The 27,985-nt window shown below is 42.3% G+C and overlaps 1 protein-coding gene across 1 annotated transcript; it reads right to left on the bottom strand.

Moving 5' to 3' along the window:
• Positions 1-10: 10 nt before the first annotated feature.
• LOC137906817 (phospholipid-transporting ATPase ABCA1-like) lies at positions 11-27,449 on the bottom strand. The gene is made up of 49 exons (XM_068751107.1): positions 27,390-27,449; positions 24,599-24,707; positions 23,584-23,677; positions 22,990-23,131; positions 22,630-22,748; positions 19,883-20,004; positions 18,765-18,956; positions 17,527-17,616; positions 14,624-14,867; positions 14,386-14,525; positions 14,179-14,295; positions 13,015-13,209; positions 12,211-12,419; positions 11,951-12,127; positions 11,637-11,859; positions 11,258-11,479; positions 10,872-11,076; positions 10,645-10,758; positions 10,378-10,552; positions 10,117-10,248; positions 9,893-10,032; positions 9,639-9,776; positions 9,284-9,513; positions 9,056-9,128; positions 8,746-8,948; positions 8,580-8,631; positions 8,370-8,483; positions 8,000-8,148; positions 7,721-7,845; positions 7,358-7,456; positions 7,037-7,226; positions 6,772-6,866; positions 6,616-6,648; positions 6,410-6,515; positions 6,116-6,190; positions 5,770-5,939; positions 5,495-5,672; positions 5,194-5,309; positions 4,950-5,094; positions 4,719-4,842; positions 4,495-4,624; positions 4,205-4,388; positions 3,934-4,040; positions 3,619-3,760; positions 3,402-3,536; positions 3,184-3,287; positions 2,955-3,047; positions 2,614-2,857; positions 11-2,530 (listed from the first exon to the last, which is right to left on the bottom strand). Exons 2-49 carry the CDS (start codon positions 24,662-24,664, stop codon positions 2,387-2,389), a joined length of 6,816 nt encoding a protein of 2,271 aa, XP_068607208.1. The 5' UTR covers positions 24,665-24,707; positions 27,390-27,449; the 3' UTR covers positions 11-2,386.
• Between the last annotated feature and the right edge of the window lie 536 nt (positions 27,450-27,985).

Raw genomic sequence — 27,985 nt, 5'->3', positions numbered from 1 at the left:
AAAGTTGTCGTTTTTTCCAAATGTACTTCTTTATTTCTGAATGCAAAGAGCAACTATACACAATGAGTAACAGAACAGCTGTATAATACTTAAAAATGTAAACAAATAATAATAATATAATAATAGAGCGCAAGAAGAGGAAAAATCACCATCGTGTCCTGCATTTTCTTCCCCCATCCACAACCATCTTTGCTTTTTACCGTTTCATTCGAAATCAAAGAAGGCGTTCGTTCTTCATTTCAAGTGTCAAACACATGCAGTGACGTGGCTTCGTCCCGTCTTAACAATATCTGTGCTATCCAGTGAAGACAATCGTTTTGAAATGTCTAATTTGTCATACCCAAATGCCCCCACTTCTACATCTCTGACACGACAGTCTATAAAGTGCTCACATTTTAAAAAGGGCAAATCTGAAGCAGTGATTAGATCCCCGAGATAAAGGAAACCCCTTAATTGGTTTTATATGACACAGAGCACCAGAAATGACAGTCCGTCATCGATGGACGACTTTTTGGCCTGTAAAGCATTACAAGTCCAGCTCTAATTGGCGTGGTCCCTCCTGTGTACGCTAGCCTTTGGGCGAGCATTTGAAACTGGGTTCCTGGCAGTACAGTTAACTTCAGTGATGTGGCTCATTAATGTGAAAAAGCACAAATATTGGAATATCACCAGAAGATAGATTAAATCAAATCAAATATGCGAGATTGAATGAGAACAAAGGAGGAGAAACCTAAACTTAAAAGACAAATAAAACTTGAAAAAAAAAATGCATTGCCTCTTCAAGATTATGCTGGTGAATCAAAGATACATATTTAGCTCCATTTGGCACAAATATTCGCTCACTCCACTGGTAACATTTTTGTTTTTATACTCCACATCACAAGATACTGCTGCTACTGTACATAATATCCACACCGATGATGAAGACTCAGGTCTGTAATGCTCCCCCCCACGGAGGCACGTAGAAAACCACACAGAAGCATATAAGTTACCGTCTTCCACACCAGCAGAGTAGCCGTCCTCCCCTGCATGGGAGGAGTGACAGTTTCATCTGCTGATACAGATACTTTTTACTTTTTTAACAACAGAAGCTGAATTTAAACTCCACATCATGTGTGCTGGTAACATTGCAGCTTGATTCTGTCGTATATCCAGTCTTTTACAAGCTGATCTGAAATCATGCTCAAATGCTGATGAGTCCAGATGTGCGGCCCAGCAGAAAGCATGCAGTAAATATATATCCACCATCCCTTCAGTTCAAATCCTTCAACACGCTTCAGTGTTACCCTGCGTCCATGCCGTTTCCGTTTCACTTGAAGAGGGCAGCACAAGTAAAAGCAAGCCGGCATAGCAGGCTGCGTCATTCGCAGACATCAAGCAATCAAAAGTAGTTTTTAATTATAATTTTAACAAAACATATGAAAAAGTAACAAAACCGTATTTTGCTTTTGCTGTCTGTTTTTCTACATTCCTTGGCAGCCTGCATATGCTGTTGTTTTTAAATGGAGTGCTCAGTTTTCTCTCTCAAACCACAATACAGTATAGGCACCGTGCTGGCCAATGTCAAGGACACCGAGAACGGCGAATAAAAAGGACAGCTTGGCTATCAATCAAATTATTATCCATTTAAAAAAAGAAAATAACGGACTTATAAAGGTTACTCTTGTCTATTAGAACGACATTAAGCAAATTAGTAAGAATGAAAATGTTGCATGATAGCATGCTTGTGACTGAGACCACTTGCATTATAAATTCTCTTTAAAGATGAGCTGACGAGAGATTTGACCCTAATAAAGTAGTCAGTCCACCTTTAAGCAGTTGGCAGTGAATAATCTGAACGTTTTTCTTATCTTTTTTTTTTGTTTTGTCACATTTTCTTGATACAGCCTTGCACAAACACACAACTGCTTACTACTTTTAGGAGCAAGGATTTAAATCCTGCAAATACTTCCTTCTCCGTGAAGACAGAGGGCCCATGGAGTCGTAGGGCTGCAAAACTGTCCAGTCTGACATGGCATTTGAATCCTGCTGTCGCTTCAAGTGTTCTCTCTCTCTTCCCATCTCGTGAAGGAGAAGCACCAGTCTCCTACCCTCACAGGAATATCTCCTCACTTTAAATATCTCTATTTCTTGCATTGATTTGCATTGAGTTCTCATTGTTTCAGTGTTTGTCGCTATACCTGCAGTCTCTGCCTTTTCATCAGGCTGTGCACTGAAATGCAGGTCCACTGAGAAATGGTAACAATTAAAAAAAGACTAAAAAAAATACAAATACAAACAAATGAACACAGTCAATCTCCCCGACTGGTTTGTGGTCCATTCTTAATGGATTGGGGTATGTGTGTGTGTGAAAAAAAGCAACTCCCACTGATGGCATGTTGTGGAATCAGACACAGCTCTCCTTGGTCTTGTTGTCCACGAGGAACGAGTTAAGCTGGGACATGTCCACTACCACAGCATCCCGCTTGTTCTGATGGACATCTTTCAAATGGTCCTCATCACTTTGGTCCTTGGCAAAATTTACAAACACCTGACGGAGAGAAAAATGGGGAAGGAATAAGACGGAATCTGGTACAGCGGTTGCAGTTAGAGCTCTTGCTAAGACTGTCTTACTTGGTCTAATGTTGTCTGGGAGACGGAGTAGTCCTCTATGCTGAGCAACTCCTTGTTCGTTGACAGCATGGAGAAGATGCGGGCAAGAGAGGTGAGGGAGGTAGGCAGCTGGTACTGCAGCATGTTGCGATGTTTCTCCTTCAGTGTGCTCCCAGGTAGCTCCTTCTCTATGAACTCCATTACTGGCTGGAGGTCTGGGTCTGGGCCAGCCACCCGGAGGATGATAGTGTATCCGTCACCGAACCTGAGAGGACATAATGAAGGATGTTTCATTCTTGAATTGAAGTGATATTCTGGAAAAAAGGGGCTCTTTTAAAAACTATTCTGATTTGTGTTCACACCTATTTTTGAGGTGCTGCACGCTTCCCAAACAGCGGAACCTGCCGTTGACCATGATGGCCATTCTGGTGCAAAGTGCCTCGCACTCCTCCATGCTGCAAAAAAACAAACAAACAAACCAGACACACCCGTATGGCTTAGTCAGAATAGCATGATGCATGGAATCTGGCTATGTACGGTAATATTCAGTTCCTTTATCTGAGCAGATGTCATAGAGCCTGCCGGTCTAACCTGTGAGAGGTCAGGACTACAGATCGTCCCTCTTTGATGATGCTCAGGATTGTGTTCCACAGAGCACGACGGGCTTTAGGGTCCATGCCTGTTGTTGGTTCATCCTGTGAACGGAAAAGAACCAATACTCGGTGCTCCAGTCATGATAAATGCTATGGTCACATTTTATGAAAGACCATTCATATGTATTGAAGAATAAAAGAACATGTTCAACTGACCAGAAAGACTACAGGTGGTCCTCCGATGAGAGCGATGGCGGTAGAAAGTTTCCTCATGTTTCCTCCACTGTAGCTGCCAGCAGCCTTGTCCACGTATTTGACCAAGCCCAGCTTCCGTATGCCCCACTCTGCCACCTAGTGCACAATGCAAATATAAGCCTGATCTATTTTTAAAAGAAATTAAGAGTAGGGATTGGTATATGTGTTTGCTGCTGACCTCACAGACTTCCTTCTCAGGAATTCCTCTCAAGATGGCATAAAGCTCAAGGTGCTCTCTGCCAGTCAGCAGGTCGTTAATGGCGTCAAACTGAGGACAGTAACCCATGTTCTGATGGACCTCATCTATCTCCGAGGTTACGCTGCAGAAAATAAATAATCAGATATAATAAGAGATAGTAAAAGTCAAAGAAAAAAACATTTCTTGCATTTAAGCAAGAATATGATTTCCCCATTCACAAAAGGTCATTATATAAATCATTATCTTTACTTTCTGCAAATGACTGGATGTATTGCATAATTAAAAGCATCTCACCTCTTGCCAGCCAGGTAGGCCTCACCACTGGTGACCACAGAGTCTCCTGTCAGCATTTTAAAGGTGCTGGTTTTTCCTGCTCCATTCACCCCAAGTAAACCAAAGCACTGCAGGAGAGGAGGAGAGACTTTCAGCACCAAGGAACGTTGTGGATTTACACTGAAAATGATGTCCATTACTTAGTCTTGCATATTCATTGAATCAGGGGAACCTTCTCAACCAATTACACGAACTAGACATCAGAAAGCCTGGTCTGTGTTGTGTATCGTACCTCGCCAGGGGGGATGCCAACACACAGCCGGTCCACTGCTGGCTTCTGTTTCCGTTTGTAAATCTTGGTGAGTTGTCTAAGCTCCAGGATGTCTGTTTGTCCTGTTCCACTCAGAATCCTTTGCCGCTCTCTGGCCACGTCCTCGTCTTCTTCTCCAATAGGTTTCAGATGACTGGTGGATGACCTGCAAGGACACCAGTGGAAGAGGAAATTAAATCCTCGTAGTTTCATTGTGGGGGATCTTTTTCATTTGCGTGAATATTTTAATGCAGTAATCCAAATTCACCCACCTGGCCTTGATGCAGAAACGGTACTGAATCAGGACTGTAATGAAGAAGAAGATCACGCCCTCTATGGCCATCGCAAACAGGTTCTTTCCCACCATGTCCCAGGCCAGAGGGGAGCGGAAACGATTTTCACCTATAGGGACCCACAACCAGAGCCACAGATCAGATATTATAAACATTTACATAATATATAATATTTCAATTGTGACAGTCGGTGAAATACTGACCAAATCTCTCCAAAGCGTCTGCCATTGCCTGATTCTTCACCATGTCAATCAGTCCTCTCCCCAAACAAAAGTGCGGGAAGATGAGGAACACATTCTTCAGGATGTCATTGATGCCACCAATCTCCTTAAAGGGGAAACATGTCAGTATTCACTCAAAGAATACAGGAATCAAAAGCCTTGCTCTCAACACACTGTTGGGATCGGAATGGAAATGATTTGATTATTATTTACATTGCTTCCAAACAGCTCCAGAACAAAGGTGGAGACACTCCCGTTGATTCCTATCAGTATGTTAACACTGGTCAGAACCACATAGGCAGTGCTGGGGATCTTAAAGAAGAATGAGGCCGGGTACATCAGAGGGGTGATGGACCATCTGGGAAGAAACGCAGAGATCATTTAGGATGCAAACAATGGAGAAAATAAAAGGGAGGAAGCAAAAAAAAAAAAAAAAAAAGAATGTGTAAGAATGTACCCGTAGAGCAGCAGCAGAAGGGCCAGCACGGGCAAGTTAGTGGAGGAGACGTAAGCATCTTGTTGGAAACACACAAAGATGATGATGACCAGTGTCGCTGGCACAATGTAGTTACACTGCAAAAGAGGAAGAGGAGGGGTTTTGAAAAAGTGGATTCAGTTAGATTTGACAGACGATGGTTATGGACCTGCATTGTTTCCTGATGAGTTCAGATTTTTCTATTCTTTTGTCATGTAATTTGGACGAGAGGGAAAAACGGGACAAAATGTCCAGCCTTGACCGATCTTAATCTGAATCTTACCATATCCCAAACAAAGTTGGCCAGCCAATACAGGAAAGGCTGCACTCCGCTGATGAACTGCAGGTGTTTGGCCTTGTTCACTCGCTCCTGGATGAGGAAGACCACAAAGCTGGCAGGGACGAAGGACATGGCGAAGATCACACAGATGGAGACCAACACATCGACTGATGTTGTCATCCTGAGAGAGACGGAGCAGAGCGGAGGAAGCAATGAGAATGGATGTGTCTTCAAAGCGGTCGTTTTTAATGTACTCCCAGATTAGCACTAAAACGTACAGAGCAACTTGGGACAGCTGCTCCTTGGTGAGGTTGAGGGGATGATTGTGGACAGTGATGCCAAACTTTGTGGGGTCTTTGCCAGCTTGCAGACTTTCCCGCAGGATGCCGTTGTTCATTACGTTGAGGAAAGAACCGATGCTGTGCCAGCCCTTGTTGTTGAACCAGATCTGAAGAGAGAGGAAGAGTCAGACATTTTTGCCAATCGTGCAAGATACTTGTAATATTTATATGAAGATATTAGATACAAGACATGTGCAGTAACAAAAAGAGCAAGAAATGCAATTATTATACGAACAAATGAAAAACTACGACTGTGTCTGTGTTCGAGTGCCTGTGTGCTAACCTTGACGTTATTCTTGGTGTCCAGACCTTGAATAAAACTGGAGAGACTACGAAAGAAACGATCTGCTGCAGTTCCCTGGAGGTGGGCGAAGAAAAGGACAATATGCGTAAACTGACACTGTTTAAATCTGCAGTGGAAAAAAACAAAGCTATAAAGTCTAGTTCCTACACAGCTGAAACTATAAAAACACTGCACACAGCAGCTGTGAAACCGTAGTAGTAAAATCTCTGACGTTAAAGAAACGTATTACGGTATTTAAGTATATATTTAAGATAATGTCATGGAATCTCATACTCTCTCCAGATCGAAGCGTCGCCTCAGCTCGTCAATGGCACCATCGATTTCATCTGTGTGAGGCAGAAGCTGAGAACTCCTGGCACCCAAAGAGAATCCACCGTATCTGTGATAAGAACAATCGCTTTAATATCACACAGCAGAGACGCCATCCGATCAATACTTATGACAAATGAGCTCAAAGTAGAGAATTTCTGTTAATGTACCTGAACTCGTTGACCCAAATCTTGTTCTTCAGGCTGTAGGAGTAACAAAAATGAAACGACTCAATGTTAATGCAGCTCTTCATGAGGAATAATATAATGAAGCAACAAAGCGCATAAGCACAACAACTGCGTCACACAAATGTGTGAAGCTGGTACCTCTTGCCAATGATTTGAGCGTAGGTTTTGACCAGATAGTCTGAGACATTTCTGCCAGTCAGATTTTGCAGAGTGTCGTTGGCACTGATCTTCATCTGGATTCACAGAGAACATTTACATCATTAACAACGTGTGCGCTTAAAAGTGATAAAGGTTCAGTGTCCATTTAAAAAAAGATTTGCATTTTGTGAATGACTGGATGGATTGATGGATAGATGGATTGATGGATGGATGGATGGATGGTTAGCGGTGAGGCTACACCGACCTGTGGAGGTGGCAGCCCTCCAGCACCAGCAGGACACTCTGGAAGCATCCTCTTGCGTCGTTCACAGCTGCACGCACACAGAGGCGAGGGATTCTCCATTGACCAGTTGCCTTTGTCGAACATGTGCTTCACACTTTCGGAGACTTGTGGGACCTTCCATTCATCCTCAACTGGTGTACAGGCACTGTTCCTGAAACACAAAGAGCAATTTATTTACATTTTCAAATACAGATCACATTTTTTTCCTATGTATTTATACCATATATGTGATCTGTATATGCTTTTTAGAATTCTTTTTTAATTTCTACTCTGAAAACTCACAGTTTAGCTTTTCCTTCCATGCAGCGTGTCCCAAATCCTGGTTTGTCTGTCAGAGCTTTCAGTAGTTTGTTGGTGTGAGGGTCCTCAGGTAAGTCGTTACTATAAAGACAGAGAGCGAACACGTTGCCTTACGATACATACCATCTTGTATTTGTATTAACTGCTTTGGAGTGGAAGCAGTCAAACCAATGCATAAGCCAGGACTATCCGTCCCTGGCTTATGCATTTAGTTGTTAAACTGATAAGTTTAATTAATTGAGATTGGGATATTCTTTGATAATTAGCTTCTGTAGTACAAAGACTGCATAGAATGAGCAGACTTATGAACAAATTACTGGAAAGGAAGGAAATGCAATATATCACCTGATGAATGTAAACTGTTCTCCATACATGCTGGGTTCTAGAGCCAGACTTGGGTACTTTCCAAATGGAGGAACAATCAGACTGAACACCAGAGCGATGCATACGAAAACGGCTGGAAGAACAATCTGAAAAAACATCATTATGCCTTTTAGTATAAATGACAGAACTAAAAAGTAGCACAGCCCAGAACTATTGCTTTGTTCTAACGGGCTTACAACTCTTACATAAATCTTGCATGCTGGCATTCACAAGGACCTTATGGAAATATTGTCAACATACCTGAGCAAAGAAGCCTTTCCTGGAGCGGCGAGCATAAAGGAATCGTTTCCAGAGTAGTGCAACAAACTGCTGTCTCTTCAGACTCCAGCCTTTAACCTGGAATGAACCTTTGCCATCTGTTCCGCTCAGCCAGTCGGTCTCACGGGATTCTGGACGCAGTCACATCAATGGCAAATGAGCAAAGTTACAATGTTGAGTCTATATACTCATTTTATACATCGTACAACAAGAAGATAATGTTATATGCTGTATGTCAATGTCAACGTTTATTATGTTAAATATAGATTTGGTTACAAACAAAAACTAAAAGCAATGATAGCAACAAGCTTGTCGGTATCATTACACTGCATGCTGGGTAGTGCAGTTCTACCTGGGTCACCTTCAGAGTCGTTGAATTCGAAGTCATCCTCAGTAAATGGCTTCAAGCAGTTCTGGTGGTCTCCAAATGCATGACGGCGACGAGTTCTGGTCGGCACGACTCCATCTGCAGACACATGTTCGTTGAAACTAACTGAGTTTAAAGTCTTCTTGAGATGGGCTGAGACGGAATATAGGACTCCAAGAAGGGCATGCACCTCACCTGAAAGCTCCGCAGAATCAACGCCACTGTCCTCGGCTACTTTCAGGAAAATCTGCGTGTTGCAAGACACGTGATTAAAACATGAGCAAAGACGCATATAAACAAATAAACCAGACAATAAAACGACCAAACAAGAACATTGTGCAAGCGCTTTACTGCTCCTCACCTCTTCAAGGGTGGTATCAGATATTCCATAACTGGATATTCCCAAGTCGGTTAGCCGGTCATCCAGCTCGTGGAAGAGCTCAACAAAGGCTCCATCTTTAGCTGACTGGTAGGGCAAGACATAGGTGAGCTCGTGTCCAAGGTCTTCAACCAGGCGAGCTTCAGAGACATGCTTAAAAATGACGTTGGAGATGAGGGACACATCTGTAGGAAAGACATTGGTAGAAATAGAGGGGTTGGCGAGAGAAAGCAAAGCAAGACGTTGCCATCTGATATTCCCTTTAAGGAGCCATTTGTGCTCCAGTTCTCACCGATTGTGGTGGTTTCACTCTCGGGTTCACTGCCAAGACCAGCATCGGAGCTGCTTTCTGATACGCAGTCCTCCTGAAGCAAACAAAGAGCTAAATCAGTTTAGACAAAACAAAACGTCTCCCTTCCTGATATTCATCTCGGGCTAACTGAGAAAGTAAGTGGCTATTTTGACTGAAACTGATAAAACCTGTCTTGTGTTGTCTTAAGCTGCCTGTAATATCCTTTACCTTCTCAGTCTTCTTGCTGTAGGAGACGGTGCTGGATGAATTCCTGCAGGACTGAAGTGTCAGGTCGTAGTCTTTCTTGACCAGGGTCAGGTAGTAGCCTGTCCCCATCTGGGTCTTCAGGAAGAGTGAGGACCCGACACAGCACAACTTGCCGTGGGAAATTATGGCAATGCGGTCTCCCAGGATGTCAGCCTCATCCATGTGGTGAGTGGACAGGATGATGGTACGGCCTGACAGCGAACAAACATAGTACAGAAGTGATTGGATTTATTACATCAGTTGTGAAATTGTATTTAAAAAAATTAATGTATGACTAAGAACCGGCTACAACTATCTAGATATCAAATGTATTCACCTTGTCTGTATTTAAGCAACAGGTCCCAGATGCCCCTGCGTGCATAAGGGTCGACCCCAGCAGTTGGTTCATCCAGAATTACAACCTTTGAGCCACCAACAAAAGCCAGCGCCACTGACAGCTTCCTCTGCATCCCTCCTGCAAAGACAACAGGAAGAACAAGTCCGTTTTAGAGAATCTTGCTCTAAAAATTGTACTCTAAAAATATACTTTTGTGTAATATACAATCCAATTTGTGAAATAATCCAACTGACCAGACAGCGTGCTGGTGCGTGATTGACGTTGATGAGGCAGTCCAACATCATTCACTATTTGCTCCATCTCAGCTTTCACTTTCTCCTCTGGCAGGCCCTTCAGACGGGCATAGAACCAAATGTGTTCCTCCACTGTCAGCCTGGAATACAACAAATCACCCAGTTCAAAAACACAAGACTACAACTGTACAGAGATGATTGGCGCCTCGTGATTTTATACATACATGCTGAAAAGGACATTATGCTGGGGGCAGACGCCCAGATTTTGCCGGATGGTGCTCAGCTCAGTGCGAATGTCCTTGCCGAGAATGTAGGCTGTACCGGACGTGGGTGGAAACAACCCCGTCAGGATTGACCTATTTAAATAAATAAATAAAAAAGCAGACAGGGACATAACAGTCACAATTAATTCCCACTCCATTGATTCAAACATACAATTAGGAGGGTTTATAGATCTACTGTAGATAATGCATGTATTATCTTACATGGTTGTGGTCTTTCCAGCACCATTGTGGCCAAGAAAGGAGGTTATCTGTCCGTTGTAGAACCTCAGAGACAGCCCGTCTACAGCCAGCTTGTTGCCATGGCTGTAGACCTTCACCAGATTCTCGATGTAAACTCCTGGTTCAATGTGGCCTGGCTCCTCCTCAATACACACAGCTATGGATTAAATAAATATGGGCACAAAGTGTTTTAGGAAAGGCATAAACTTAGGTTAAATAATAATAACCATCACCCATTATGCTTTTTACCTTCAGCATTGCCCTTCTTAGACAGATGACTGGAGAGACTCCGATTTTGCCTTTCTCCACACCAGTATGTCCTAGTGAACGGAAAATACCAAGGCCTGGGGATCCCATACTGACCTGGAATAGAGCGATCCAATTATCAATTGATTGTTTTATTTCTCATAACTCCCTGCACCATTTAACCGTACGTCACTTGTGCATTTTGACTCAATTGTAAATCCGAGACTCACCAGGGAACACGGCTTCGATGTACCAGGTCATTGTTGCATAGAGGAATGCATCAAACAGCATCAGGCAGATAGAAGTGGTAAGGTTGTAGCTGTCTTCCTCAAGTGGACTGGCCAGCAGATTTGACCACTGGATGCCCACTCCTTGCTCCTCAAAAAGGGCGAAGTACTCACATCCAAAACCAAAAGCCACAGGGGACAGCAGACTCTGGGAGAAAGATGGAGAGCACAGAGGTTAGCAGAGCCAAATACAATCATTCCAAATATACGACAGACCTTCATCGTATTTAACAGTGAAGTATTTCTAGCCATGGATGTAAAGGTGGAATAACACAACTCAAATCAGGAATAATGAATATCCCAGTGTGAATTTGATTTCTTCAACTCACCACCACAACTTTGGCTCCAAAGCCTACATAGTCTTGCCAGGCAACACACAGCACATACGGCAGGTAGAGGGTGAAGTATATAATGCCACCACAGGCAGCTGCCAAATTGGCACGAGAAAACAGGGTGCTGATGAGGAAGCACTGCATAATGGTTACTACGCCGAAGGATCCCAGGAAAAGAAATACCACTCCTGGGTCGCTGTAAGGCAGCAGGTTGCCCATCTGAGAAGGGAGGCAGAGGAGAAAAAGAAATAAATCAAGCTTAAATGGTGTCCTGATTGGAGCAGTATGATGTCACTTGTTTTCCACAATTCGATGACATTGCTGCACGATGACAGAAAGCATAGGAGAGCATGTGTGTATTTGTGATAACACCAACCTTCAGTAACACCACCAGCAAGCCAGCGCTGATCAGGAGTGGGATTAAACTGCTGATGAACCAGCTGAGCCACAGGGTGCCGTTGTTAAGTCCCATAATCCTCATGGTCTCCTTGAGCCTTGCCTCCTTCTCGTACACCACACCTTTGATGATGATGGCGACTGAGTACATCCAAGCCAAGGTCATAAAGAGAGGCATTGAACGACTCATCACCCGCAGGAAACTGGGAAAAAAAAAAATATTTGAAAAGTTGATTAAATATATGTTACAGTATCAGCAGTGAGATATAGAATATTCCTGTACTTTTCACTTACATGTCATCGACATAGCAGGGATAGGGCATCTGCTGGATGTAGATGCCCGTCTTTTCCTTCGTTCCAGTGAGAGCTCTGATGATTCCATGTTCAATGACGTCTTGCAGGTAAGAAAATCCTCCCCAAATGTATCGAAGGTCTTCGAAGGGGTCTGCCCTGGGACCAGGGTCCCAATAGCTGCAGTGAAAGAAAAAGTTAAAATCAGTGCACTTAAAAAGCTAAAGATGCACCAAAGAGCTGAGATTAAATTCAACTCTCACCCATCTTTGATCTTGTTTGTCCTCTCCACATTATCAATGTCCATACGGATCTTATAGTTGACTTTGGGAGGCAAGTCAGTGCTGTTGTTATGGTCAATGTCCGGAAATACAATTCCAGCCCAGAACTTCTGGTTGTTCAGGAGCCCCATGGACTTGTTGACCAGTCTCTCCTCATTAGCTACTGGTTCCAGCTTGTCCAGGTTCACACACTGAAAGAAAAGAGAACAAGTGGAGTTGTGTTGCTATGGGGTTGCGCATGATGAAGGATGGCTTGTTTCCCCTAAATAAAACAACAAACTCTAGAACATTTTATCAGCAAATTATCAGCAAATCAGCCAAACAACTCAGAGTTGTTTGGCTGATTTGCTGACTTCATGAAACGACTGGGTTGTCACGGCGAATACAGGCACGACAAACTTAGACGGTTGTGTAAGGCCATAATATAGTTTCACAAATTCATTTTACAACAGCAGATAAAAGCAGTTCAAGAAAAAAAAAACAACCCTTGAAGATTTTGAATTATGGCTGCCTATTTGTTCAAGCATATTTTCAGACAAGCTTGTCTTATTTATTTCGAAGATATGTGATATGTAACAAATTTAAGAAGCAAACAAAGATGCATTTACTTCGAGACTCTCTGACAATTAGCATCGCTACGCAACATAATGATTTTGCACATCAGAAGTACACAGACTGAACTTGTCATGTGAAAAGATGTTCCTCTTCACAGGGTTCACGTTTTTTCTGAAATCTAATTTGTTTGAGAGGAGAAACTGTTGATGACTTCTGCATGAACTTACTAACCTCCATGAAGCGTGAGATGGTCTGTATGGCATGATCCGTTTCGTTGAAGACGTCTCTCCAGGTGTAGGCGGAGCCGGCAGGTCTTCGGTCCTCTGAGACTTTGGTCAGAAAGTCTGAAATGTCTGACACACGCCACTCAGTCTCGCTGAGTTGGGCATTTAAGAACGCAGCGCTGGCGTTATTCTGGAGCAGCGTCTGCAAAAAAGAAGGTTTACATTGGTTGCTTTTGTCAGTGGATGGATTACGGCCTTGCAAAATAAATACAGATAAAGAAAGGAACTAATCTTACTTTACCGTCATTAATCCTGATTAACCTGCTTTTTCCTCTTTCTGTTAAATGAGTGTCAACAAACAAAACAAACATGAATCTCTCTCCCTCTATTATGTCTTAAGGCATGTTTAGTTTTGTGACCTTCTATTCTTCCTAATATGCCCTGTGACTCTGTTCGTGACTCGTGACCTATTTTCATTATGTTCAGAGCCTTTCTCATACCTCTCCTTCCAAAACCATTTATTACTGCACAGTGGTTAAAATGTTACAGAAAGCCATCTGTCCTCATTCTATGAAACAGAATATACGACTGCATTTTCAAGAGCCGAACAATTAGACCTTTGACCACTAGGTGGAGGTGCTTCTTAACCGTTGGACTCAGGAAGGGTGGAGCTGTGACTAAAAGCAAGAGCCATCTTGAGCACCTGATCCCAGCTTCTTTCTCTAAACACCATGAGGTAGAAGCTCTGACAGAGCGACTGTAACATTATGTCCCTTAATCTGTACAACTTTAGTTCTCCTTTGTATAACTAAATGCACTCCTTGTGTGCTTGCCCAGTGTGAACATGATTTGGGGCTTATAATTCTCCTTTCAGGCTGCTGCCAGATCTGCATTTTAATACGACACTTTATTCACTCATTTCTATGGCCGATCCAAACCTTTTATCCCTTTACGCTGAATATACCAGTCTCTCTTTTTTCCTTATCTCATCCTCTATTCTAGTCAAATAGTCAAATTTAAATAGTCACAAAGATGGGCCAAACCTGAAGTGGTCTAGCAGAGAGATAATTACACTTCACTCACAGGGTTGCAAAGAAAGAAATAATCATATGTTCTGAAGTGTGTCTGTGAGTGTGTGAGTGTGTGTGTCTGTGAGGACGTCTGGACTCACCCTGACAAAGTCCATTTCCTCGCTGTTCTCCATGAAGTTCCAGATTTTGGGTCTCATCTCCTCCCACATCCCACCGAGGTCCCTCAGCAGGCCGAGCTCCTGGAAAGTCTTGTTAACCTGCAACGAGTGCAAACACACTCTGTGTCGTTCCATAGGACTTGCCAGCGATTCTGAAGGGGGGCCTTAAGGGAGGGTTAGATGCTGTACCTCTTGGATGATTCGTTGTGTTGCTGGCGTGTCTGGGGTGTATAGGATCTTCCCCATGAGCAGAGGCTTCAGAGCTCTCCAGATCATCCTGGAAATGGGGCTGGACTCCAGGTTCCGCATCATGTTGTTACAATAAGGAGCTGGGGAAACACACACGTTCTGAGTCTGTTTGCTCTGCAGACAGATTGTTAAGGATTTTATTTCTTTTAAATAGCTGTTAGCAGATTTGGACACTTACTGGAGGTGTTATCATAAGAGGAGAGAGGTTCACTGTCATTGCTGTTGCCATGGTTTCCAAACAGGGCCTTGTAGTTATTGTCTTCATACCAGTTGAGGGACTTGATTTTGAGGCCACCTCCCTCAGGGTGTCCGCAGACGATACGCGACACGGCCTGGTACATCTGGTTTGGCGAGCCTGTTGCGTTGGCTGTGAGGTACAGGATCTCCGTACGCATATCCTTCCAACTATTCATACTGGAAAGCTAGAAGAAGGAAGGAAGGCACACATCTTAGCTCGCAGCTGCAATAGCTTCGTTTATCTAAAGCAGGTAATCAATGAAAAGGAAAATATAAATGGCTCAACACCAAAGTATATAAACACATATCTGAACAGCTTTTTGTGCTTTTGATGACAATATAATGAGAACATTACAATGTAATCTTATAATAGGATTGTATTCATCCTGTCTACAGCCGCTTATCTGACAGAAGGCACCTTGTTGTGAGGCAACAGAACTACCCACTGTGCCACCAATATGCATTATAAAAAGCTTACATTTAAAGTCTGAAAAAAAACCTTTTATACTATATATGCTTATAGTGTGAGAGTGACAATAAAAGGTACTCTACATACATTATACTATCATCAATTATAAAAGAGGGATCTAATATGACCCCCCCCCCCCCCCCCCTACCCGCGTGTGTCTGTGTGTGACACTGCAGGGTTTGAAGCCATTAAAGGCTATCATCTGTGCTATGAGAAGCATTTTAGACATGGAAGTCAAGCGCCATACTGCAGGGTGGAGACGCCTCACTCTCAACTGTCTGCATGACAAAGATAAATTTAACAGCTGCTCTCAGCTCTGTCTCTTCCCTCACTGGGGCCATGACGTGCAAATGTACGAGGTGTTGTATTTCTGTACAAATAAGCAGTCAGATTCCAACCAATGTGGCGTGTCGGTTTTAAATCAGCATAATGTATGAAATATAGTGTAGATAAGTATTTAAGTTGCATTTGCCGGTGTTCAAGAGTACTTTTGTTTTACTATTGTAATAGGGACGTGCCTGTACTGATTTTCAGCCACTAATAACAGATGATTATTTGTATTAATGTCAGAAATTAAATATTTCTGCAGTATTCATAGCAGTATTTTCATTTTGCAGGATGAGCCACTAATTTAAGAATGGTAGTCGTGCTCTTCGGCGAAGCAAAAAAATAAATAAATAAGGGGAAAACAACTGTCAGTGAAAACAAAATCGAATTATATTTTCCTTCTGGTCAGGAATTCTTTCCTCCATTTTCCTCAGACAACTGGTGCAGTATTTGTCTTTGTCTTGTGACATTTAATTTTGTGGAATAATTGTTTGATATTTACACAAACCAATAAGTAAACAATAGGCGTCTTTGTCGCATCCCTCTAGATTCCAGACAAACTGTCCTTGATAATCTGGGAATGTCGACTGGAGGGAACAGGGAGTTCCGTTTGCTTCACACAGAGGTTACTACAGGTCAAGAGACAAGTCCCAACGAGTTCCCGGTTACTGTTACCAAACACGTCAACAGCTCTCACTGTTATGTCACCAGCTCGTGATACAGGAGGAAAGACGTGGGCGGTTTTGTCCAAGCTTATCCAACAAAGGGAGAACGAAGCGAATGGCTTTAGTTCACACTCCAAAGGAAAAAAAGAGCTGAGGTGTGAGAGCTGAGGAAGGTTACTGTCGGCCATGCTTCTAATAAGCGAACATCCACAGGCTCCACCAGCATAACCAGATTAAACTAATGAGTGTACTGTACATACACACCAATGGGCAGGGATGGCACCGGAACATAATGATCCTGACCCATTTCATCAAGGCTGTTTGAGAGGAACAGTGTGTGAGTTTTGAAATCAGCTTTCTGCAGCATGCAGTCCTTCTTCTGTCCGACAACAGGAGATTCAACGCTGCGTCTGGCGTCTGCCGCTGCCTCTCACGGCACAGACACACGTTCTATACACGGAACCAGCTCCCACATCCGTCACGACAGCCTCTCTCTTTCTCTGTGTGTGTGTAAATATATGTCTTAATGTCCTCACACATTTACAGTAGCTGCAAAGACAATGACTTTATTCTGCTCTGTTGTTAACACACACACACACACATAAATGCATAACTTAGTAGGTGTGTGTTGCTCAGGGTATTCATTCACCCTTGCTGAAGATGCTTTTATGAGACTGAATAAATGAACCATTTCCCTCAAGCGGTGATGACTGTGTTAACTTGTGTGACTGGGCGGAAACAACACCTTGCACACATTCTCTCTTAAACACAAATTCACAGACGGGGCAGGCAGCACGACAGAGCTGCGCCAGAGTAACCCAGAGAGGTTACTAAGGTTCAAATATCCGCAGCGATAGACAGCGGTTTAGAACGGCGCAGTGCAGTGTGCCTGTGTGTGTGTGTGTGTGTGTGTGAAACGGAATTTTAACTGCATCTAATCTGAGCAGTGACCTGAATCTTGCTAAACATATCTCAAAATAGACACAAACAAGTAAACAGATGAAAAATATTTGTTAATAGCAGCAGTACAGACGGAATAGATGAAATAAATCCTAATAATTAACCTACTGGTTTTGTTCAGGATAAAATAACATGCATTTGTATTTTGAGTAGACAATGTCAGAAATGACAAACAACAACAATCAACAAAAAACTTGGTGTCGGTATGTTTGTTATTTGGATAATATTAATCCATCTGTAGAAATAATGATATCAGACCCATAACATGAACGGCCACAGGCGATCGTCTCTTGATTAAAAATAATTTGCATTAACATTCTCACCGGTTTGTTGCATGAACACAACAAAAATATTGCTGTTGTGTTTGTGTTTGCATCTCTTGCTGCCTCTCGGCGTGGGCTTCTGTGTGTGCCGTTTGCCTACCTCCACAGCCAGCGCTCCCAGGCTCTCCAGAAGGTAGTCGGTGGCAGCGGAGACTTCCCGAACGACTTTGGGGTCGGACCTCACGTCCTTCTGTTCACGAGAAAGGGGATCGTGACTATGTTGTAGAAATTGACAATGCATTATATGACTAAAAAGAACAAGAGCAGAGCAACTAACTAATCATTGTCCTTGATTAAATGACAGTCAGATCAAATGAAAACTATACTTACTCTACTAAGGACAGTTTCTAATTTGTAACCCTTAATTGTTAAATAACTTCTATTTTTCTTGTGAAAAGTTTAATTTGCTATCTATTATACATTATTGGAGTAACATGTTCCATTTCCATACACGGATTCATTTCACATTTTAATGCAAAAATTTCTCAGGGGCAGATAAAATGCAGAAGTGGAAGAAAGTCGTGGGTAAGCGGATGTGAGACAAAGAGCGGAACAAATATTAGAGTCAAAGGTGAAGGAAGGGGAACTGAGAAAGAACAGCCCAGCCTTTGACCCCCTATGTCCCTGTCAGTCAAACTGTGTGTGTGTGTGTGTGTGTTTGTTCTCTTCATTTACACTCAACTGTCACATGCTGGAATTTCCAGTAGATAGAGCACGTGTCTCCGAGGATAGAACAACTCTCTAGGAACAAAGAAAGCGTCTCTCGCTCACTCTTCAGTTTCCTTTTTTTACCCTCGATCCCTCTCGCACATTCACGCACCCACATACAGAAAGAAATTCGATAAAGATGAACAGGGTCTTGCTTTTGTAATTCTGTAAAATTCTGAGCTCTTTCCACTCTTGAATTAAAGTTTTGAGTCTAAAAAAAAAAGAACACGGTGCTTCAGGGAGAATCGAGTCCACAGAGAGCCACAAAAGAACTCAATGTGATTTTTAATGCCATGTGTTTCTGTCCCTTTGTCTGTTTCTCCTTCTCTCAGGATCGGCAATAAAGCACACGGTGTTTGTTTTAGCACTTGCAATCCGTCAACATCCTGACTCATGCTTCGGACAGTGGTTTTATGGGAAGGGGGCTGGCTGTCCGGGAAGATAATGACGTGATAGAAAAGAAGAAGTGCAGGAGAAGGGAGGATGAGAGGAAGGAATTTGCAAGTAAAGAGCTAACAGATATTTGTGAGGCTGACAAACCTGCTAGTTCTTTTAGTCATTTTGACTATCCTCTTTGAATCTAGAGTCATTTTCAAACTACAACTTCTTGGTCTAGTCCACACAACTCACCCGGATTGGTTTCAGGAAATCCAAGTTGGACAGGAAGTGACTTTGTGCCTTGTTTAGCCAATCTCTGGATGATTTGCAGATGATTTCTCGAGTCATCGCTGACACGTTGCTGTCAGCGATGCGAACAAAGTCCTCCAGAGGTGTGGTGTTACAGAGATCTCTAAGGTGGAAGCCGAAACCTTTAGTCAGCACCTGGGAGGCGAAGAAAGGGACAAAGTGGTTCAGAAAAAAAAACAAAAGAGAAATAAAATGTGATGTTTTTGTTACATGCTGCTTCTGAGAAGAGGCAGCAGAAAGCAGTTTATAGATAACACAAAGAAGAAGACAAAAAAGAAACAAACATGTCCAATAAGGGGAGAGCCTCACCCTCTGAGATGAGATCAACCACCGAATAACAGGAAAGATGTTCTATGTTTTTGAAATGTTATGTCATTATTTACAAAGCAATGCTCAATATAGTCTAAAGGCTGCCGAGTTAAATCGCAGTCTGGGGCAGCCTTGTGCAGAAGTTATTTTCAGTTTAATAAAAGAAAGGTGGATCGCGTGTCTTGAGATGCCGCTGAGTCAAAAGGGCCGTTTCAAGTCATTTCATCACAACCGGTTCCTTGTTGGATATTTCCAACTCTGTGAAGATCAGCTTTCAAAAAGTTCATCATAAATAGAAAACAATGTTTTCAGAAAGTTTCCACCAGAAAATACAAAAAAAGGAAATCTTCAGAAAATAAAAAAGTGTCTTTTCACAGTACCGGTAGTTGTCTTCCACAAGAGTCTAAATGTGTGTGTGTGTGTGTGTGTGTACCGGAAGAGAGCAATAATGGGGCTGGTTTTGTGAGGAACATTTTAATTAGGGGAGGCAGATGGGAGGACGGGGGGGGGGGGGGGGGGGTGGGCAGACTCTATAACCACTTACCCCCCACCTACTTTGGTTTGGGTGCTGGGTATTAAGATCTTAGCCGGGCCACAGCAGATACTGGGACAAGCCAAGGTCATTGGATCTAAGCATAAGCACTGCACTCAGGGACTCGTGATTATCTTGTATGTGAAAAGGGCTGCAGTAAAAAGGCGAGCAGACACAGCAGCTGATACAGACTGACAATGCAAAAATGAACGATATCTACCTTTTCAAGATTGACATCAGCCTCGACGATCTGCTTCAGTGCGTGTCGAGGAAGCGAAGCATTGTGGTGCAGGAAGTGGGAAAGGGTCTCATTGTCTCGTAAGAAGTCCTTCAGCTTGAAACCTGTAAAAACAAACGGATAGACTCAAAGTGAGATTATAAAAGCGCATCATTAAATTACGTGATGGATTCAAAGCTAATGCTAAAAATGCAATGATGAGTTCACTGACACCATGTCCTTTCTGCACCGTGCAAACTTTTTGTCCTTTAGCAACAAAATCTTTAGTCAGCTTTGTAGTTAACACACACACACACACAGCTCTTGTGTCCTTGAGGTTACTACAGGGCATTCTACTTTGCTGAACAGCAGCAGCCTCTCTCTGTGTACTCCATTAATTCCTGCTTCTCCACTGTCTCTCGTTTGCTATGAGGAATCATACAGAACAAGACTCATGTGAAAAGCCAACAGGCCACAGCGTTGTCTCCATCTGATGCCTTTCTTTTCTAATAGCATGTGTCAAAACAACACATTTTACATTTAAATGTAAGATTTTTAGGACCTACTACCCGGCATTTCCACGATGTGAATTATTAGTGTAGCGCTCTGTTCACACGACCAAACAGGAAACAACCTCATTCGATTTCCCTTGGGAGGAAGTGAAGGCGGGCAGAACATTTCTTTGTGGTAAGGGGGCTTCAGGGTGTAAGTTATTTTACTGCGATGTCTGTCTGTTCACCAGGAACACAGTTGGAGTTTAAAGTTTAAGTGTGTGTCACTTGTATCTGCACGATTACTGCTGTGTGTGCACGGTGAGCGCTTGTGCCTGAAGTATGCACATACAGTATGTAACAGGAACTCTCAGAGGTGAACGGCAAGGGAGCGTTAATAAGGCCTAATCAGTGTCCCTGAAGGAAGTCACAGCTCCCATGGTGCATTGCATTCACAGGCTCATGAGGACAGATTAGACTGTCTGACTGTGGCTCAGATTGTAGCGCAATGCATCTCCAACTTGTCCTTGGGCAAGACGCTGAACCCCAGTTTGCTGGTTCATTCAGCCATAGTGAATGAATCAGTTTACATTTGTGAAAATAGATATAAAGATTAAAAAAAAAATGCACTAAATGAAAAGCTCAACATAAACAGTCTATTCAGTATGAAGAGAACCTTTCTCGTCTCAAATATTGACGCAATTCTTCAACAGAATGTCCTCCTTTTATCTACAATGTCTGCCGTGACAGAATTGCATTTTTTTTTTTTATCTCCATGCTGACCCCACTAGTATATTGAATTATTAACTGGCAGGTGAGGGGGGCTAGACTCTCAGCTGGTTGATTCATGCTGCTATCATCATCACACATCATAAGCAGTAGCCTCTGCTTCTCTACACATCACACGTGACTGTACACAAACTGCATTAATCAATTCCCTCGGAAGGAGGGATCGAGCACCATCAGGCAGCTGGCATTTAAAAATCAATTGTGATGAAATCCATCGTAATAAACAGGGCCAAAAAAAGAGACAAAATATCAATGCATATTTCTGGTACTGTTGACTCCTTTAGGAATAAAATGGACCTCAGATTGTAGACAAGATGGCGAACTAACTGGGCTCTAACACGCCCTCCCAACATGATGGACAGGAAATACTTATAAAGAAAAGAAAGGAGACGTACTCGAAAGGCTGTGGAATTCAAAAATAAACAGGATGTGTGTCCTTTCCTTTGCTCTGATTCGTCATCCCTCTGCTCTCTCCAGTTTATGCTATTCTTTGTAGGACCATTTTGCATAAGGTTTTGTGCACAAAGGATTTGTACTCTGTTTTGATAACATTAGTTTTTTTGGCTTTTTGCCTTTTTACTCAGTTAGCAGAGATTACTTGCTGCACCATCAGTGGAATTGATGTGTTTGCATTCAACAAAACCCAACTTTTTCTTTTCATGTTAATTTAACTGACTGGCTGAGTCATCAAAAAGATGAGAGTCAGGATCGTTGTGATGATTGTCTTCCTCTAGTCTAGTGCTATATTTAATAAAATATATTCAATGTACTGGTTGAGCAGCTTGAACTTTCATTTGTGACATGGTTCTCAGTATTGCAACTTGCAGTACTGACCAGATCTATGCAGTGATTGTGCAGAAACTGACTGGGTGGTGCACATTTTTCTGTGCTTCCTGCCTTGAAAGATCACCTCTAGTACGTAAAAACAGAGTACTGTAACCCCCACTGGCCTCTGGAAGCTGCCCCCCCGCCCCCACCCATGGCTGGCAGGCAGTGATAAAGGCATTACACACAAGACTGCATCAGCTAGTACGCTGAAAATGTGACCTCAGCAAGCCTCTTTATCAAGTTCACACATGCCGATGTTCTATTTTTGTTAGCCTTACCGATCATCTGTGATCCGCTTCATTTACTTTGCACTTTGTACAGTAGGAATGAGAAGCATTGGTTGAACAATTTAATCATTCAAGTAGCTGAATGGGCAAATTACCTCCAGGTTTTTGTTTTGTTTTTCATTGAGGTAAAGATAATTCATGATATCTTGACTTTCTTGTACTTCATCATGTACTTTCATCAAGTCAAATCTTTCTTGAGGCGAAAGGTCAGAGGCATTAACGGCAATGTGTGAATAAACTGTATGTCTGCAACACCGAAGCAGATCTAAAGGAGGGAGCCGACTGTTTACATCAGATAGTTCATCGGTTTAACATAACCCCAGATTAAGCAGAACAGGGAGGGGCGTGTCCTTACGAGCAGTGTTCTTCTGCAGCTTCCTGAGGCCGTTCAGCAGCTCCCTGTAGCCCTCGTAGCTCTTATCATTCTGAGTGTACAGCAGAATCTTCTTGACATCAGTGAATAGACGGGAGATTCTGGTGAAAATGTCAGCGAGACAAGAAGGAGACAAAATTACATCCACTGCATTTCATCCCTCGAGAAATCAAGCCCCGAGACACCCTCTCCTCCTTTCTATCATGCTGATCGAACGAATAATAAGCAAATGAAGCAACATGCTACACAACTCTTTGTGCTGGAGTGAATACTGGGAACGAGTGAATGCAGCGTGCTGACTTAACTCTGAATTGTTAAAAAGGCCGCGTTACTCTTACTCACATAGAATCGTTGAAGTTTCCCACCACCCCAGGACTCTCTCCAGGGGTGGGATTACGAAAGCAGGGGTTGTTGGCATTACAGATGATGCCTTGTACCCAGGGAAGGGTACCCGCTGAGGGCATGGCCTTGTTAGGAAAGTGGCCTGGGAGGGGGGAAACGTGTGATTTAAATAGCAGAGAAATGGAAAATCAGCAGTTCAGAAATATTTCTAGTGTCTCACTAGACTAGAGAATAAAATAAGTTAGCACATACACGCACACACACACACACACACACACACACACACACACACACACACTGTTGGCACTGCCTTTGGAATCAGCTTTAACTGCCATTATCTTTACAGTTGTTTGCAATCTTATCAATCAATTTAAATGAAGTTAACAATTTATACCCCTTTATAATGAGTTTACTCGGTTAAATGGTTTTGTACTGGGCACAAACTACAGCAACACATGCAGGTTTTGGATAAATATTTCTGATGTCGTTGATCATTTTCTTGTGCTTGACAAATCCAACTGATCCGTATTGGAGGACAACATGAAAGCCTTGGATGAGCAACATGTTAATCCCCCCCACCACCAGTCTGCTTACATTCATGCTGCTCGTAGGGTGGATAATGGATTCGGACAGAGATCAAGATGAAGAAGATGAAAAGGGGCCAGATGATCTCGATCACCAACTGGATCTAAGGAAGGAAGACAAAGAAGGATGATGACAAAAGTTAAACATGCAAAAAAAATGAGGTTTTACGCTATTAAGAAATGGACATTTATGACACAAAGTCAACCAATCAGTCGTCTCAAACACATTGCATTTCTTTCCTTTGAGCTTTGCAGATTTTGAGCATTTTAAATCCAACAAAAGAAGTGCGTGCGTCTGGTTTACATGTAATCCCACGATGAGTCCGGGTAAAGTCTATGGGTTATGAGAGAGGTCTGTGAGTTTGTCCATCTGTTCCGCATGCACCCCTCTTCTCGATGTGTCTGTGAGTCAGGCTTCACCAGCATGGCAGACGTGCACTGCACTGTATTCTTTTTGTTGGAAATGAATGTCCTGATTGTCAAACAAGCTTGGTTGTCATTCTGAGAAGAAAGCTCCACTTGATGCTCAAATGATCTGATTGTGTGCAAATGAGTCTCTTCGTGTAGAGAGAATCATTGTGCTACTACTTGGAGCAGAATTGTATTTGCATAACTTGGAGAGTGTGGGACTCAACAAGCACATGATAGGAACTGGACAATGGACCTGACATGGAAATGTGTCATCACCGCGTCTTTGACTGATTTACAGTATGTCCAAACCGTAACGGGAACACGACTGTGAAGCAAATTGACAGTCATATGGCGCTTCACCTTCTGCGGCTTCACTTTATCACGGGTTTTCTTGCCGAGCATATATGCATTTATATATCATGGATATGTATAAATGTTTACATTTCCAATATTTTCGTTATTTCATTGATAAAATAAGTATTTTCTAGCCTAAGAAAAACAAAACAGTAAAAAGATAGTCGAAAATAAATGCATTCAAACATGTTTTACTACACATAGAGATGCGCCTCAGGAAATGGCGCCGCCGTCAGAATTTTTGAACCGCTCCTACTTACAGTCTGCCTCCGTCTGTAGGTGAAGTTCTTCCAAAGCAGTAAACCCAGTTGAGTGGAGACTGCCATGTTGCCGTCTAGCCAACCTCACTGAGCACGCTCCAGCTCCTCACTGCGAAGTCAACGAGACGAAGAGAAATCAGCCATTGTCATCTTGTCATGATAATTAGATATAACTAGGGCTTGCACAGATGGCAAATACTTTCATCAAGGCTACAGATAAAACACAAACAGAAGAATCCCCCTCAACAGCCTATCTTTGTTGGCATGGAAGATAAAATGTTCACAAAGGAAATTACACAATTGCAAAAAAACACTAAATCCATAACCAAACCTTTGAAGATATGAAAGTGTCAGATAAAGAATGAGTGTTAAGTGAGCGTTTAAAAAACAAAATGCAGTAACGTCCATACAAAACAAAATAATTCACCTAATCCACACAAAACGGTTTGACTCTGAAACACAGAAGAGTCAGAACTCGAGCAACAGTCAGCGAATGACGTTAAATGATGACTGAGGAAGGAAGCTTATCACTGCTGACTTGGGTCCGTTTGATGCATTTGTCCAAAGGTCGAGTTCTGGCCCACACCCACAAAGAGTGGGTGTGGGCATTTCACACGTGGTGAAAGTTGTTAGGAACCTCATAATTGTTGAGTACACAGCGGTCCTTTCTACAGCTTTCCACCATGAGATCTAGTGGAATCACAACGAGACATCTAATCCCTCTAATATGTAAAGCTAATTTAACTTCACCACCAGATTTCAAGCCTTCCAGCTGTCACTGGAGCAAAGAGACAACCCTCAGAATAAATGTAAAAAATAAAAATGAAATAAAAACCTGGTACATGTGTGAATATTTTACTTTTACACCACTTGCTCACTGGCGTAGCAACGCATTTTCCACACTTACACACACTGTTGGCTATCTTGAGTCAATCTATTGGAATGCATGAAATGTTGCAATAAAAACAACAACATCAAGTTCAGGATCAACAATCAACACAAGGAGCCATGCAGGTATGCAGGTGTTCTGTGCTTCCCTTGATCTAAACGCAGCATATCCAACAGTTTAAATGACCCAATGACAAACAGACATCCACCAGCAACCAACAATGACACAAGATACCCTGGAAAAACCACAGAAAAAGCAGCTATGCTTTTATTGTTGCAGGCTTCTGCAAAAACAACATAACCAGAAGAAGTGAATATTTCCATCACATTCGGAACAAACTGCACTGCGTCCCCCCCCCCCTCTCATTTCCTCATATTTGGATTCTAATTTTGTCTCTCTTTTAAATTAATGAATGAATTATCTTTTTTTTTTTTATGACTCTTTAAGGTATGTGTGCATTCAGAAACATTTAAAGATGAACTCTTCCCTCCCAGTTTCATGTGAAGACTGGTGCCTTGAGGAAAAAGATTATAGGACCGTATTTTTAATCTCTTACGTCATCTGGGTTCTGCTTGCAATTTCTGTAATCATCAAAACTGAGGAGCCCGGCTCGTTTCAGTTCAAGCTCGATGCATTGTGAGCCTTTGGTAAACACGGGTAGGAAAATGCAGAGAAAATGATTGGATGAGGTTCTCAAATGGTGCAGAGCCAGGGCGCCTCTGCTGGTGCAAAGAAAAATCGTCATTATTATGATACTTGTTTACCATCAGTCATCGCTCACCTGTTATATCACATTCACACAGAGTTTTTCCTCCCCTGAAATCTTTTGTCTTAATTTCTTCTTACTTATTTGACTAATTATTTCCAAAGAAAGACGAGATCATTTTTGCACTGACGAAGATGTACGCAGTTTTAGAGCGTCGATGCTCTGCATCGTATAACTGCTTGTTCAAACCCCAAAGATAAATCAGGATGAATGTATTATATTACACTCTATTTGCACCACCACTGCAAAAACAGTTCATTATCCCGCAGATAGGACAATAGCACACACAAACAAAGCCAAAAGCTGAATTTCATAAAAGACATTGGCTATTTTCATAAAATATATGTTTTTACTGCGACAAAATGACAGCATCAAGACATCGTTAAAAAACGAATCGTCTCTTGACCGATTGATGCTGCTATGTTTCATTGTTCTTCTGAAGTCAGGTTACTGTCGGTCATTCCGTTTCGCGATGCTTCGTTAAGTCCGACAAAATGACGCCACGTTCACGTTATTGGCCTTTCCGCACCCCGCTGCAACAAAGGTGCTTCATCATAACGCACGCCAGACATCCCTTATTGTAACATTTAATACGGTTACATATGTTTTTGTTGAAGAGTTGCGCACGAAAATATTATATATGATTAAAAATTGAACCTTTACTCCTTAAGGTTTATCTGGTACGACAAAAAAAAAGAAGTCTCATTTTATTTTGAAATATGTAACCGGAGGTTATGCGCTTAATGTGTTGATTCTGCTGTGAGTCACAGGAGATGATACCAAGGATAAAAACAGTCAAATAAAGGAATAAATAAAATGTGAAAACACAGTACAGTCAACGCTTATCATAAAAAACAACAACTTTAACAAACAGTATCCATTCATTAAATTGCGATTTGGTCCAATTTTGAAAGCTAAAAGAAAAAAAGAGAGAAAGGAAAACTCGGCACATAATTAACAGGCAGTAATTATTTATTAAGCAGCAATTAATTGCGGATGGATTATTAGATACATTTTTCATCAAAAAATGAGCTGAGAAGAGTAATTTGAAATAAATTCTAATAAATCTCTTTGTTGCTCCAACAAAGGAACTCACGAATTTCCCAAACTCCTTCACAAAATGACTTCAAACTCACCTATCGTGAACTCCGTGAATATCCACTGTTTCTCTTTTCATAAAGCGGATTCCTTTCCCCACATCAAGTAATAAAAGACAAATGAACTGTACTCCTTTGCGTTCCTGGGTTTCTCTGACCCTCAGTGTCTCTGACAAAACAGTTTTTTTCTCCTCAGCAGCGTTTTATAGGGCTGCTCGATGCGGAGCAGAGCGGAGGAGAGCGGAAGAGAGCAGAAGCAGAGGTAACTATCGGTCAAGTGTGACGCTGCTCCCATATAAGGCAAGCACGTGCTGAGTCAAAACATGACTTAAAGGGCCAGAAAATGCACAATAATTAGAATCATAATAATAATAATAATCAGTAGGATAAAACTAGCCTCACGTTCCCCATTAATGGGAGAACAATACAACGTTTGGTGAATTCTGCTTCACATTATTAAAAAGAGCTGACATTGAAAGGATCAAACATTGACTCAATATTATCCACCCATCTTCTTGTAGATGACATGACCTCATTCTTTGGGTCATGAGTGTTGCTGGAGCCTATCCCAGCTGACTACGGGCGAGAGGCGGGTTACACCCTGGATGCATCGCCAGCGCATTGCAGGGCTTATT

Source organism: Brachionichthys hirsutus, chromosome 17, assembly GCF_040956055.1.
Source record: "Brachionichthys hirsutus isolate HB-005 chromosome 17, CSIRO-AGI_Bhir_v1, whole genome shotgun sequence".
NCBI lineage: Eukaryota > Metazoa > Chordata > Actinopteri > Lophiiformes > Brachionichthyidae > Brachionichthys > Brachionichthys hirsutus.
This window is presented reverse-complemented; position numbering and strand designations above follow the sequence as displayed.

Coding starts and splice junctions, on each gene's coding strand:
- LOC137906817 (XM_068751107.1), bottom strand. CDS start 24,664: ATGGCAGTCTCCACTCAACTGGGTTTACTGCTTTGGAAGAACTTCACC. Junction 23,132..23,583: donor ACCCTACGAGCAGCATGAAT/GTAAGCAGACTG, acceptor CCCCCCTCCCAG/GCCACTTTCCTAACAAGGCC. Junction 6,191..6,409: donor GACGCTTCGATCTGGAGAGA/GTATGAGATTCC, acceptor GCCCACCTCCAG/GGAACTGCAGCAGATCGTTT.